This window comes from Thunnus albacares, chromosome 5 (assembly GCF_914725855.1).
Source record: "Thunnus albacares chromosome 5, fThuAlb1.1, whole genome shotgun sequence".
Classification (NCBI taxonomy): Eukaryota; Metazoa; Chordata; class Actinopteri; order Scombriformes; family Scombridae; genus Thunnus; species Thunnus albacares.
The window spans coordinates 18,696,948-18,713,004 of record NC_058110.1 but is presented as its reverse complement, the minus strand read 5'-3'; the positions used below and the strand labels follow the sequence as shown (position 1 = coordinate 18,713,004).

General features: G+C 39.4%; 1 protein-coding gene across 1 annotated transcript in view; it reads left to right on the top strand.

The window, feature by feature from the left end:
* Nucleotides 1-15,772, top strand: part of LOC122981694 (chemokine-like protein TAFA-2) — a 72,941-nt gene extending 57,169 nt beyond the window's left edge. The window contains exons 3-5 of the mRNA XM_044350364.1: nt 6,558-6,707; nt 11,080-11,204; nt 14,831-15,772. Of these exons, the coding sequence (XP_044206299.1) occupies nt 6,558-6,707; nt 11,080-11,204; nt 14,831-14,842 (287 nt within the window). The 3' untranslated portion in view covers nt 14,843-15,772. The remainder of the gene's footprint in view (nt 1-6,557; nt 6,708-11,079; nt 11,205-14,830) is intronic.
* Nucleotides 15,773-16,057: the final 285 nt, after the last annotated feature.

Here is a 16,057-nt window from a genome sequence, read left to right as displayed (position 1 = left end):
AAGGAGGCGTCATTTATGAAATAGCAGTGGGACGAGGTGAGACAGACAAAGAAGATGAGGAGGAGAAAGGGGGAGAAAGAGGAGGAGAAGGGAGGAGAGTAGAAATGGATAGTGTGCAAGGGTGGAAAAAAGATTGTGGGGAAGGTAAGCGCCATTTATGAAATAGGAAGAGGGTTGCAAGGACGGGCAGGCAGCACAGACGTGACGAGTGGAAAAAGATGAGTTTTGTCTTTGCTGAGAACTTACAGTAAACCTGCTCACCTCGTAGGACTGAACTAAACACTTTTTTTCTTTTTGAACACACACACACATCACTTAAGAGGACGTTGCATTGACTTACATCAATTTCCTGGGGACTCATCCTAATCCTAACCCTAACCCTCTCCTTAACTTCACCCTAAAATGTAATGATTTTTGTTATTTGGACTTGCTTTTTGTGCCCAAAAGTGTGTAAACAGATGAATGTCCCCACAACATGAGTAATACAAGTATACACACACGCACACAACAGTGAATTTTTATAACTTTAGAGACTGTGACCTGTCTTAGTGTTTACCGTTGTTCATATTGCGTACACAAATTATTACATAGTGTTGAAATAAATTCTTTGTGTGTGTATTTAATGTGAATATTTTTGTGTGCATCCCTCTCTGTATGTCATGTGTGAATAATGCCTAATTTAGCTGAGTATTTATTAGAGTTTATTGGAGTCTGTGGGCCCCTGCTTCACTCTGGCAGATTGGTAATTATTAACATCTCAGCACAACACAGCCTCACAGTGTTGACAACTTCCTCTGTATTACAGAGTAAGAGAGCACACTAAACATGGTAAGCACATATGCACATGCCTTGTCAGTGCCATTTCCCTGTGAGTACTGAGCCGCTCTCTGTTATTATATGTCAGATATTTGTCACACAATGCTGTTTTATGGATTTTATCCCCAAATTGCTTTTTGCTTCCTGTAAAAGAGTTAAAATCTCTTATCTGATGCATCTTGGAGGCATATATAAAAATGCTATCCAATAGAAGGTGATGATAGATGTAGGGGCTTGAAGGAATAGCAGCAGTAACTTACAACAATATTGCCAACATGAGCAGCTGCTCTCTGCACTGCAAGAAGCTCAGACATGCAGGGTATCACATACTGATTACAGCATGATGTCGGTAAAAACATATCTATTCTTTTGTACCTCTTCCTCCGAAAGTGAGGGTGATGGAAGAAGAGAGCAGCCCTCAACAAAAGAGTGAAAAGCAAACACGGTTTGTGTTTTCTGTCTTTGTCCTGTCAATTTATTAACTCTCAAATCAAATCTCTTCCGATGTTAAGTCCAACTCCTAAATCCTCTTTTGGGAACAGGTCAAACCATGGAAGAAAATTACTGTTTGAAATGATGTGCTGTCTCAGGAGCCTTCCATTATGACTTCCATTATGTTATTGCAAACCAGAGAGGTTTACTGGAACAAATATCACCATCATAAAAATTCTTAAAATGATCCTTAAAAATATTAAGTACAAATCCACCACAAACAGAATTGTTTTCGTTGTTGAAAAATGGAACATATTGAGATTAATGTTGAAGCAGCATGAACCTACATGAGGACGAATACTGCCATTTTCCATTTTATCACATGTAAAATCAGTATTGTTAATACAGCCTTTTTGGCACTGTGAGTGAGGCATCCTTTAAAAAATACCATAATAACTAAGTTGGGCCCAGATAGCGTTTTAGCAATTTTGGTTTTTTTTTATTTGGAGGATTAAAACCAAAACCAGACCTCAGGCAGATGATGACTACCATTGGCTGCATTTTGTATATCCCACAAATAGCAGCTATCAAAGAAATTACAATAATCAAACAATTTTAGCCAGTAGCGCATCAGAGCTCATTTTCCTGTGTCTTCATTTTTGTTGTCTGGGCAACTAAGTGCATAATCAGAGATTTTAAAACCATTACTGTACCAGTAATGGTTTAAGAGTTGCCTGGTGGAGATCTTAAACAGATCCAGCTGGGCAGTGGTGGCCTAAAGGTTAGAAAAGTTAGCTTGTGACTGGAAGGTTGTCAGTTCAATCCCCTGACTGGCAAGATAAATCTGGGTGGGGAAAGTGAAAAAAGCAATGCTTGCCCCTCCCTTATTACCACCACTGAGGTGCCCTTGAGCAAGGTCCTTAACCCAAAACTGCTCCTGTGGAGCTGCTCAGTGGTCAACAGGTCAGACTGTGGTTGTACTGGGCAGCCTCGAGGTGTGAATGTGTTTAACTATGTGGATGTGATCAGGGAATCCCTGCAAAAGAGAGGCAAAAGTTTCTCAGTGAAACTTCCCTGAATAAAGAAAGGTTAAAAAAAGCAGCAAATGAGTGTGTGCATAAAATAAAGCAAGACAATCAAAGTATGTAATTGAACCAATGTATCACTTTAAAAGTGAAAGTAATACTTAACAGAACAATTTAAAGCTTTTCAAAATAATCACTGAACCATCCTGTCATAGAGCTTTATTTTACCACATTGAGGACATTTACTGGCATCTATTAACATTAACGTGTAATCAAGTCACAATGAACTTTTACATTCCTCCAGTAAAATTCCCCCAATTCGCCTCATCATTTCTCTTCTAGGCTCAGCTCAGCGCTCTGCCTGTCTTACTAATATTGAGTCAATTACTACTGCAGGTGCTGAAGCTAAAAAAAGGGCCATAGTGTGCCTGCTGGAGGGGTTGGGTTAAGGTGTTTACTCTGTTTGTGTTGATTTTCCTGAGTGGTGTGTCTGCCAAAAGGGTTCACAGAAAAGCTTATAAGAAAAAAAAAGTCAATTAGAATAGTGCAAAGATATATGTGAGTAATAAAGAGGTATGAGTAACAAACAAAACTAAAACTCTAGGCTGCAATGCTCATTTTAACCCAAGGTACAAGACTGGAATGAATGACATACTACACTATTGATAGTGCTAATCTTTGAGTCTCACCACAAAAGGAGATAAAAATGTCAGAGTGAACTAAGGATGAACTAAAGAACAAATTCTGAAAGCTTCTTCCTCTGGGGAGCGTAAATGTGCTCTGCAAATGTCAGTCGACTCACTTTACTACATTATGCAGTATCTAGTGTACAGTTATTTTGGTGTAACAGTTAACAGGTTAGATCATCACATGCTGTCAGTAAGTAGTCAATATAGTCAATATTGAGCAAATTTCATGGCAATGAAATTTTCTCAATAGAGAAAAGGTCAAGGGGTCACCATGGTCAATATGCTTCATCCTCTAATTTCACAGCATTACAGCCAGTAAATAAAGTAATGTGAGTAGTTCACCATTTGATGTGATGCTGGTCGTAAAGTAAAGCTCATAGGGTGTCCAAAATGTAAAGCTCTTATCCTCTGGGAACAATGAATTTGCACAATACACTTCCTGACAATCTTCTCAATACATGTGGATATTTCTTCTATTCAAATGGAACTTTCTGCCTAATAGCGATGCTAAATGAAACGTTAGGGGATCATTAGAATCACTGGGAATCGTTCTCTGATGGAGCATAAATACACACACTGAATATCGTGGCAATCTGTCCAGTAGTTGTTGAGATATCTAGCTGTGGACCAAAGCGTTGGATAGATGGACAGACAGACGGACACATCAATCAACCAACATCACTATCCTTTGGTCCCACTGCTAGTGGGGAAAAAGGGAAATCAGAGGAAAGAACGATGAGAGACACAAACAGCGGGTGAGATATTAAAATGTGCTTTTCACCGAGATATTAATTGAACTGGGCTTTGCAGGATTCCTGCTTTGTCTTTTTCTCATTAACTGAGCAAATTAAGAACTTTTCAAATCTCTGTTAGTCTGTTTAACATATTCATACTGGGTCTTTCAGTACAGCGTGCCTCACTTTTAAATACTCTTTAGACAGAGCACAGTCATTGTTTGCTGCTTTAGTTTTCATTGCCATGCAGTGTGCACCCTTTGTTGTATTGTGGGCGGACTCTTTTGTAATGGAAATGGCAGTAACTTCAGTGTGAAAAGACGCACATACACCAGACTTTGACTTTCACAAAAACAACCCTAAACACATATGCACATGTATACACACAAACACGCATACTTGTTATGGCTCCCAAGGCTAGAACCCCAGTAACAAATGATTTCCCTGAAAAACACAGATGAAATGTTCAAAGGAATGAAGGCATTTCTCTTCCCAATTTTAATGTTGTTTATTTCAAAATTTTGAAAACATGAAATAAATATTCAAAACTTTCCCTAGTGCATTAGTGTCTCTTTGTTTCAGTGTCCATTGTTTGGTTCACTGTCCTTGCCTTGTTTCAATAAGGTACATTAGTATGTTTTTTTTTTTCTTTCAACTTATTGTCAGTTCCACCACACTCTTTAAACCAAATGAACATTACTATTTGTTCAAGTCCATCTTTTCAGCATCTGTATTGGTTCCATGGCTACTATCACATGATGCAATTAGATCCACTAGAAGTTACACATTACATATACTATTAATTCACTGAGCAACATAAATCAACATACTTTCACTTTAACCTACTTTTAGTAGTTTAAAATGGTTCTCATTCAACACGTCACATAAGGAATGTTAATTAACTTATATTATCAGTTTGATTCAAACTCACAAAATTGGGGATTGAAGTGCATTTCTGCAAAGAACTTGTTCACAAATCTTATAAGCATCCAATCAACAGAAATAACCTTATTCAATATATCTGTCGAGTGTTTAGGGCCTCAGCATTGAAAATGTTGCTATTCAATGTACACAATCACGCTAATAATGTGTTCAGGGACCCATAGAAATATGAATGCTGTCTGTAGCTCATAATGTGACAGTCACCATTTTCTATTTTTTTTTCTAAGAATGCTGCAATACGCAACTCTACACTTTCACACTTTTTAAACCCGATACTGAATATTCAAATCCATTAACAAAACTCATCACACTTGTGCTACATAAACTTTAGCTTTAGGAAGTAGGTAGTTTTTAGGTAGTTTTTTTTTGTGATTTTCACAGTGTAATGACCTGAAAAACAGATAAAATGTTCAAAGGAATGAAGACACGAAACATGCATTTCTCTTCAAAGTTTTCCTCTGGGGAGAGGGTGGAAACCCTCACCCTAGGAAACCTGGGCTCATTGGTTCCACTCTTCTCTTTCCTAATAAACTAAGGCTTCTTCTCACAAGAGATGTGAAATTAATTACTTTGGGTCTCAATCTCAATACTGAAATGTTTTGCTTGTTACAACCAGCAAAAATAAAGTACTCAACAATACTTAAAATAATTGTACTAATATATAACCAATAATTCCACAAATAAATACCAAAGTGATCACGCATTTTGAGTGTAACACAGACGCACGCTCACTGCATTCTTGCACATAACGCTCCTGACGAGGCTTATTGTTTGTCCTTGACATTTTCATGTATTTGATGAAAGGCTGGTATGAAAGGGGCATGTGTTTACATCACAAATCTTCAAATGTAGTGTGATTTCTTTGTTCCCACTCTCTTAGCTGACTCAAGGGACTTCTATGCTTTGGGTGGACTTGTTGTTAATTAACCACAGGGCCGCCTGATTGAAGTGTGCGTATACATGTGCACCCTAAATGGTAGCTATAGTGAAAGTAGTAGAGGGCTTCCCACATCTACGCTTCATTAGTACTGCAACTAATTCTCACTTGAAATGTTATACTATACTATATTCTCATACAAACATTGGTTGTTTTTCCTTCTTTCAATTACCGAGTTACTATTTTATTCCCTGTGTATTGAAGAAGGGCTACAAGCAACTTAACATGTATTTTCTGCACAGATCCTCTTAGTGAAGGAGTAGTTGCTGCTCAGCAGCCGTGTAGTAAAAACTGGGACTTCCAGAGAAGCTGTGGTTGTGAGTCACTGTGTGTGAGTGTCTGTAAGCCAACATTTTACATGTGTGCATAGTTTTGCTTGTGTTTTTGCACACATCAGTGCATAAATAAAGCATGAGAATACATAAAATGCTTCATTTCATTGTAAAGGAGTCTGATAATCAGACTCAATTGCCATTTCACTTATCGTTGCGTTCAGATTAGCATTTTCCGTTTGGGCATGGGGACGACTGACATACTTTTGGCTTTTCAAGGTTGATTTAAGTGTTGCGATTTATTTAAGTCCACTCACAACAAGCTGTATATCTGCACTGATGTCACGTGTCACCATTTTTGTGGCAATTTTTTTGTTATTTGTATCTGTAATTTTTATGTTATTCTGCTATTTTTCTGGTTCTGGCACAGGATTCTCAAGATGATGTATTCATTCTTAATCCCAACAACAAAGCTGTGATTGGCTTGATTGTTCTTCCAATCTTGAGTTGTGGCCAGCTATTCATAAGTCTGGAACCAAGCTAATGTCATCACAAAAATATCTGTCTGTCTACTTTCTTACTCTTTTTTATTTGATATTAGATCACATTAAAAACTGTCTTACTTGTTTATATTCGATATTAGACACATTAAAAATTAGAGCAAGAAGTGTAATGAGTGATTTTTCTCTCTTTCTCTCTCTGTTTTGCAGTGCATGTGAAGGCAGGGACGTGCGAGGTGATCGCTGCTCATCGCTGCTGCAACAAGAACAAGATCGAGGAGAGATCTCAGACTGTCAAATGTTCCTGCTTCCCTGGACAGGTTGCCGGCACCACTCGGGCCATGCCCTCCTGTGTTGATGGTACGTACCATTGTACCGTATGTACGTTTGTGTGTATTATTTTGAACACATCTGCCAGAGCCACACCTGTTTTGAGAAGAGTGTTAAAATGCCTTTAATGGATTTTGATGATTTCATGCTCACTATGCTTTTTCTGTGTACGATAATGGAGCATAGCGTCAGTTCAGGCCAAGCATAGAGGTTTGCGCATGCATTAGCTGATTGCTGCTTCATCCCTGGTTCATTCCTTAGCTGTTTGGCTAGCACCTGACATCCAATTATGCCGTGGTACACCATGGTACAATATAACCAGACCTCTTCTCACAATTTCTCTGCTGATTCGCTCATGCTGTTTGCTGCTGCAGCCCCTTCCACTACCCCAACCTCCTCCTTGTATGCTATAATTTTTGATATTCATGATTTAGCCATTAGGTTCATGTATTTGATTGTAAAAGGAGAGGAGGGGGACTAGCATGGATTATTTGAGAGCTCCCTCTCTCTAAGAGCAGAGCCTTTTCTGCCAGATAGAACCATTTTCTATAAATGGTCAATTCACTCACTTAAGTGTCTCTGAAAATAATTGATACTCTCAGGCTGGTGCTGACACAGTAATCCTCACAAATGTGGCACTCTAAAATATAGTAAGGTGTAATTTGAGGCAGAGTTCTTAGGTGAAATAAATCCTTCCACTATAATGCATACATCTGTCAATTTTAGATAGGTGTTCAGGTACTGTACGTGCCGCTCTCTGCTGAGACTTTATATAAAAATTGATGTATGAGTGAAGTAAACTTTGATATGACAGTGAAGATATATATGTCAATATTCTTTTGGCAGTATTTTTGTATATGGGAGCCAAAACTAGGTGTCCTTGTAAACTTTGCCCTGCTCTTCTGTCCAATGTTGTTTTCTGCTGGTAACTTCAGGAGCCTGATTTATTATAAACAGCCTCTGTCCATTATATTTTTGTGATGAAGAAGGGAATTAGGAACTAATGAGGAATCACAAAGATGATGGATGGCATAAGGTTACACTGCACACATCAGCAAATCAAAAATAATGAAATGCCTACTCTGCCTATTACCCAAATGAACCGTAAAGGTATAAGGAACAGAAATCTGAACTATTCTGAACAGTAAAAGCAATATGTGATTCAAAACCAAGCAAATAATTCCAATGATGCACATAAAATTTGAAAATAACAAATTCTAATACAACTTAATGGCTCCATAACTGACGGGCAGAAAAGGGAAAATGCTCCATGACGAAGGATTCAGGTCTTCAGTTCACTTCTATCTTTCTGGAGCTGCTTTGTTGAGAGTGAATTAAAGGTTGATTCTGTGGGCCGAAGTGTTTACTCTAACTTTTACAAATAAATGAGCTTCATTTTGTAGTAGTGCTGACAATTCTAAGATAGGAGATGTACCCCTATACATGGAAAATCCCCCTGGCTACTGTTCCTGTGTTCACAAAATCAGTATCCTACACCCCTTGCAGCTATGAAGAGTAGCACTTGATGAAATCACAGGCTTCAGTTTCAGCGGCTCTGTTGTTTCTCGCCTTTGGGTGTGAGTGCAGCGACAAATGTGTTTTCTTGAGTCAGTTAAAAAGATTTAAAATGGATCATTGGGTCCTCCAACTTTTTAACAAGTCCAAAGTGTCCAGCTTGTTTTAACTTTTGGTTTGACCTGTGTGTTTGGGAATATGCACATATAAAGACAGAAAATCAGATTTATTAGAAGCAAACTGACATCAGTAGCACAGCTGTATAATGACCTTGTTTTAAATAAGGTACATGACATTTGTGCATGTGAGCATGTGTGAGTTGATAGGAGAGGAGTGTTAATTTAGAGATGATGGGTATTTAGGGAGAAGCCAGCTGGTAGGGAGAGAGAGATACTGGACACAGTACCATGAGTATACCATGACGGTATGTAGTTTTTCTCTAGTTCATTACCTTATTTTATGTATTTTCTGTATCGTTACCTTTTGTTTTCACCCCTGGATGCAACAAATTTCCTCATTTGAATAGTAGGGTTAAATTTGCCTTTGAATTTGAAGTTTATGTTTGGATTGTTCTGCAATTGGGACGTAATCAGACATAGCCATAAATTTAACATAGCCATAAATCCATATATAAAGGGAACAAATAAGGGAGTACAATCATAACTACGTAGATATTTAGAAATCACAGTTGAATTGCTTAAACCACCACACAAATTTTACTCAGTAGATCAACAACCACAGTAACAGAGTGTGTCAGTGCCATTGGTTGTTAAATATTAACAACAAATTTGACTTCAGTCGTCATCATCATAACTTTATGAGAGTATCTTTTAAGTCATTGTGGTGCTTAATGTTTTCACTTAGCGTACCGTTAGTAGTAGTTCTGCTTTAATTGTGTACTGTATGATTGAAGGGAATAATTAATGGCAAAAAAGTGCTTTAATACGCTGTACGTGCTCATGGCTCTATCCACTTACAAAGGGGTTATTAACCATAAAACTCTTAAACCGCTTGCGGGCATTACGTCTAAATGGAGCTGACAGAAATTCTGACAGACCGCATGAAGATGACTGGATGAAAGTCTGCTTAAGCTTTGTATACTGGGATTTCTCCGCGGAAAATGGCTGTACCATGTATGCAACATCTGATTACTAAGAAAAAATCCTTTGAAAATTTCTCTGACGCTATAGAAAAGTTGGACTATAGAAGAAAGAATCTCTCTCAAAGTGTCACTATCCCTGTGGGAAATCTGTCACTGAATGCAGGCTGTTTTTTTGATGAATTGTTCAGGTACTGAGCAGGAGTGACAGTTACATGAATACTTACATGCTAAACATGCAATTACCTATAATTGACTGTTGAGGAAATCATATTCATAAAAACATTTTGTCACATATTCAGTCAGTAAGTCAGCTTTTACTGTGCCGAGGGTTCTTTTGTTACTTTCTTCTTTGTGATGATATTTAATCATCTTCTTGTTCTTGATGTGTTTGAGTCTTTCGGGGACTTTTTCTCTGTGATGTTAGCTAAAGGCACTTCATCAATTCATTTTTATCTGATTTGATTTGTTGTGCACAAATCTAGTCTAAACCCGAAAAGATCACAACATATCCCAGCTGTCTCATGCATATCTTGCCTTCAGTTTTGTCTTTTTTGATTCTTCTTTCTACTTGAATTGAAAATAAAATGATCCCTTATGTGCTGATTAAATTCACATGACTCTAGCGCCCGTGAAACCCACGCATACAGTAGTACTATTAGAATAGTAATAGCGTGATTTAAAAAGTAAAAAAGAATCTCCAGACTGAACAGGACCATTTTTTTTTTACTGAGCTGAAATGTTGTCAAAATATTCAGAGGAAAATTCTACTTCATATTCCTCTGAGGGGTAATAGAGGTGAGATATTTGGACAACATCTAAATAATCATCTTGATATTCATCAGAATCAGTATCAGAAAAATATCATTGTCCATTACAAGGTGATGGAAATGTGTCTTTGATGTTCTCAATTTGGTTTGCTATATTTCTTCTCACCATTTTTCTGTATAATTTTCAAATAGCAAAGACTTAAAATAACTAACACTACGAGGCAACGTATTGCTATATATAGTAAAGTTACTTGAACAATCTCAATAGAAGATTTGTTTAGTAAGTCTATATTAATGTTGACTAACCAATTACACAGTTGAGGCATGTTGACCTTTTGCCCTCACTTCACATGGCTCCCATCTCATATCACCCCATACTGACAGTTTTCGAGACATTTTTGGGTAACGCACACCCAGAAATCAACTCATAGCTCTGTTTAGCCCTTTATCACGTTTTGTTTGTCGACAACAACCCCAGATCCCTGCAGTGTAATCTACAAGAGCAGGATTTTTTTGGAAAAGAGATGGAAGAAATGAAAATTAGGCTGAAAGACTGCAGAAACCCTTTTTTCCTATTGATGGGTTAAGATGAAAGGTTGTATTTATTAAATAATATTTTTGAAAAGACGGTTGTAATATTGTATGTATTCTTTTGTATCTATGATCATAAGAAAACCAAAAACAACATCAGACACAATCCCAATTAAGGCAACATAGCCGGAAACGTTTGGTGAATTCATGATGCAGTGGAGAAGAGTTGTGCAACATTTGGTTCTGTAACCAACTGTGCAACTTCTCAACATTGGAAATCATTTATGGTTTGTGCCAGAATGTTTGGGGCCACCAATGGACAAATTTGCATTTATATGGAGTACTCTATCAGGAAAAGCTTGGCGCCGAAATTCACAAATACACAGTCTGCAAATGCATGAAAACACAGAGTGAAAACAGGCCCATCAACATCAAGCTGTGCCTTTAACAAACTAAAAAATCTGCCTCTCTCTCGTTCTTTTTCCAGCCTCTATTGTAGCCCAGAAGTGGTGGTGTCAGATGCAGCCATGTATGGACGGCGAGGAGTGTAAGGTTCTCCCAGACCTCACAGGATGGAGCTGCAGCACAGGCAACAAAGTCAAGACCACAAAGGTTGGTTTGCACACTCTCTCTCTCTCTCTCTCTCTCTCTCTCTCTCTCTCTCTCTCTCTCTTATATCTCCACAGTATTTCCCTCTCTTTTATACATACATGCATGCACACACAGTCAGACCCACCACTGTGTGACCCACTTCCACCTCCATTGTGTTATATCTGTCTTCTCTCTTTCGCCTTTCTGTCTTATATGTCTCCATCCCCTACTTTTTTTCTCTTTTTCACCTCATATCATTCTTTTCCTCACCCATTTTCTCTCTCTTTCTCCTCCCGCCTCTCTTGGATCTAACATCAAACATTCTCTGAAGAAAAACAAAGCCAACAGGAACAAGCCAAAACACACACACACACACACACACAGCACCACAATCCCCTTCACTCCCGCTTGCCCTGCTTCCCTGCATCTGACTGGCATACCATCTGACTCGATGCAAAAACAGCTCGCTACATCGGATACACCAGAGTGGTAATTGTCCTCGGATAGTTTTTATGCTCTGATTCTCCCATAATACAGTGTGTGCATGCTCTTTTCCCTGTACACTTTTCATGTACTGTCCATTTGTCTGTGTCTTCTGTGTGTGTGTGTGTGTGTGTAGGTGTGGGTGTACATAATGTATCTCTCTGCTTAGCCCCCGTCGGCACCTGTTGCCTTCTCTTCAGTGACTTGACCTGAGCAGGCTCTTAGCTGTCTGTCATAGGGAGGAATTTGTGCGAGACTCACCTCTTGTCACTGTATGCTTCTGTGTCTAACCTCCATCCTTCTCTCTGCCTTCTCACCTTCCATTATTCATGGCTGGGTGCAGACCTTTGTTTTCTGCCTAAATAATTGATTGAAGGTGTGGTCAGAGGAGGGAGAGTGCATCTCCTTGGGTAAAAGCTTATACACACACATGCTCTCCTCTTTTTCTGTCTCTCTAAAACACTCACAGACAGTCTCCTGTATGCCGGCTGATTAAGAATTCCTTTCCTACTTTTTCCTCTGCTCACCTCTCACCTGGCAAAGTGGATCTAGCCTCCTCAAGTTGCACTCTTTCCGTCTTTCCTCTTCAACCATTCCTCCTCTTATTCTCACCCTTTCTACTGTGCTGGCCCAAGCCTGGATTTGCGTTCGACTCAATTCACAGCCCAATAACAGGGAAATAGAGAGACAAACAGAAAATGATAAAGTTATCTTGGAGTATGTAATGGGCATAATTGAAGAGAGGCACATGAGGGTTGATCAGATATGAAAATGATGCCATTTTTAAATATGTGAGTGCTGTTAGGAAGTAGCTCCATATATCTGATCTCATGTTTTTATCAACCCCAAAGTGCGCATTTGCAATTTCCTGAACAAGATCAAAGCAAACCAGTTTCATCCAGGCATCGTTTTATCATTGACTCTGTCATAGTTTGAAAGAGCACAAATATTTGCTGTCTCTTGCATTCAGGTCTTTGATCAATGATCTGTGTGTGTGCTTGCATGTGTGTGTGTTTGTGTGTACACTATGTGAGCGTGTTAGCTGATGTGTTTGCCTGATGATGAAAAGAGTGTTTTTTTTCTTCCTCTGGTGTGCTACGCTGAGGTCAAGATGCGCAGGCATCCAGATCAATAGCATCGAACGATCTCTTATAGTCCCATTAAGACCCACTCGTAAATCGAAATTGACAATGGAGTGAGAGAGAGAGAGGATGTGAGAGAGAGAGAGAGAAATGGAGAGCTGTAAAAAGGAAGAGAGAGGCAGGGTGAGATGGATTAGAAAGAAAAAATAACAACTGGAGACTGGAGAGGAAAGGCTGAAGGCAGAGGTGATAGGTAGATAAAAGAATAAAGAAAACACTTGAAAACAAGAATATGGAAGCTCATCAGCTGACAAGGAGCGTATGCTTGTGCCTGGGTACACAGAGCAGGCAAGAATACAAAAGAGGGTTTGGCACCCTCTATCCCTCCCTCCATCCCTGGCTGGGACCTGAGGAGAGGAGGAGAGGAGGAGGGCAGAGGGAGGAGAGAGGGAGGGGATGGAAGACAGTTCGATCAATGCCAAATAATATCATATGGATGAGCAGACAGACACAGCCGGCCTGCCAAGCCACTGAGCTGTCATAGACATAGAAGTGTGTGTGCATTTGTGTAGAAGCACACGTGGTCATATACACAAATTAGTTAACAAACGACAAGGTGTCAGCAGCGTATGTTCGTTTCACTTCCTATATAACTAATTTACAATAGCACTAAACAGATGTGGCACTCTGCAAGCGCCATGAATCTCTTTCAGCAAGATGTTCTGCAAGCATTTCCCCTTTGTTAGAAACAATACAAACAGTAAATCAAACATTTTGTTTAGACGTAATTTGATGCTGCTTTTAGAATATTAAAGTATAAGACAAAACAAATCAAGATCAAACAATTTAGGTAATGACTTTCCATAATTTACTCTTCTGTAACTAAGTGAGTCATAAAGAGTCTGTATAATGTACGAGTGAAGGGGACATTTGCCTTGTGGCCATATGAGCAGCCGCTATTGTAGACGGTTAAAGCTTGTGGAAAATGTGACATTCGTGGGCCTAAAAAAGGCCCATAGAGATGACACTCAACCACTGCTTGTGTGTTTTGTAAATTGAGATCAAACCACCTAAATCCGCTTTCTAATTGGGCACAGAAACCGTCACCTACAGGCATATTTAAACAGGCAAACGGCTGAACACCTAAAGGGACTTTGACTTAGCACCTAAAAGCATAGCAGGCACAGAGATGCAGCGGTGTGCGTGTGTAGTGAACTGGCATGACAACAAACGCCTGCAGACTCTTTGATCAGGCACAGGAGTAGATGCCTGAAGGCAACGGGAGCGGGCCCAGGAAGGGTGGCCTGGAGCCATTGAGAGCAGATACAGTAGAACAGTCTCAGCTGCCAGCTCAGAGGGAAGGCTGTTCTGCGCTCTCTCTCAGTGATGGCTGGCCTTCACACTTTGTTAGCTGGCACCTGGGTCGGACAAAAGACCGGCTCCCTCAAGAGGAAACACAGGAGGGGGCAGCATGTGTTGGGGCTAAGAGGGGAAGCCACTGGGAAATAAAATAACAAAGAAAGGCATGCAGGAAAACAGAGGAACCGTCTTGGAGAGTCTGGTCTATTACATGCCCAAGCACTGGCAGTTGTACAGCAATTTGTGTCTGTTTGGTCGCTGGCTGCTAGAAAATGTCTCCTAATAGCTTGAAATAAACCAAAAGTGGTTGCATGAGCAAAGAAAATGGAAAGATGGATGGACGAGATAAAGAGACCATGTGATTAGAGCGACCGTCTCGACAAAGAGACAAAATGACATGGCAGTGGGCCAGACGCTGAGAGTGAGGCATTGTGGGCCAACTGCCATGATTCAAGCTGTGTCTTATTTAGTCTCTTGCCAGAAGAGACAGAGACCATGCTAGCCATGTTGTCGGTGCTCCACCAACAAGAATCAGTTCCCATTACTTCTAAATAGTGGACTGTGCTGCGCTGTGCTGCATTATTTAAAAACCTCTGTTGACAAGTTCTGGTTGTACACTCTTTTCTTTGACCTTTACCGTTTCAAGCTACAGTACTTCCTAACTTTTTTTTGAGGGGGCTATTGTCAGCGAGTTTTAACACACTTCTTTTCTCACTGTTTCAGGTGACCCGATAGTCCTGCCCGCCTCAAGAAGAGAAGAGGTACTTCTCTCGGTGGAGGTACTTACACAGCACAATGGGCCTATCAGTAGTAAGGAAATGCACTCAGACGGACTTCTATGAGGATCCAATTGTTGTTTCGTTTTTCTGAGGACATCTAAGACATGGTGGCTGAAGAGACAGGACTCTAACACTGCCTGCCATCACTTTAAACACAACTGAGTGTCTTTGGTCCTTTGCTGCACAGGACTGCATCACCCACAATCCTTTACTGCTATTACAAAACAACAACTTCAACAAAGTGAACTATGACCTAAACAGCACTGGATTAGACGATAAAAAAAGCAACTTTCTTTACAACAATCTGTATTCTTCATCTCTCTTCTGTGGCTTAGTTGTGTTCCGTATGCATACCGGGAATAAAGGTGATCTGGATTTTAGACAGCGATCCTGTATTACAAACGTCACTATGAAAAAAAAAGGGAGTGGATCCAGAATGGCTGCCTCATGTCGTCTGGATGACACGATTAAATTTAACTGTGCCACATATGACACACTCGATGCTGTCGTCATGTTCCTCAGTTCTGAAACCGAAACCTTTTTCTTCTCGCAGATTTCACCTCCATAAGAATATTTTACCTTGAATAGTTTTGTGGCTTACCACATGCCATTTTTTAAAATGGGGAGACAGTTTGTCAGTCTTCTTTTTCTTTTGCTTTTTGACAAAGGACAAAATCCTTTCAGGGGTGAGGTTAGACTAATACCAAGTAGATGTTATGGTATATTGAATCATGTAAACGTGTAAAAAATGGTCCATGGAATCAACGGGGCTAAAAATAAATTGATGCTCTAATGGTTTTAATATCTGTGTTTTTAAACGCCTGTTAACCGCTATTGAGTACATGTGTCAGTATTATATGAAATGAATAAAAACCTTTCAAAAGAACATAGAAATCTCTGCATTATGTTTTAGCCTCTTTGCAAAGATTCAACTTAAATTCAAGATCAGTTGAGGTTTCACACATTCTATACTGTGCACACAATTGTAATTAAAATAACACCAAAGCACTGTATGCATTGTTGATAACAGTAATGTGAATTAACTTCCCAAGAAACCTTGAAGCTACAGGAAATCATGAATTAATAACCACTGGTGTTAATTGTGTTGGCTCCAAGAAATGTTGTCAATAACTGGTAATTGCTTTTCCTGTTATCTTTGAACTTAAATTTT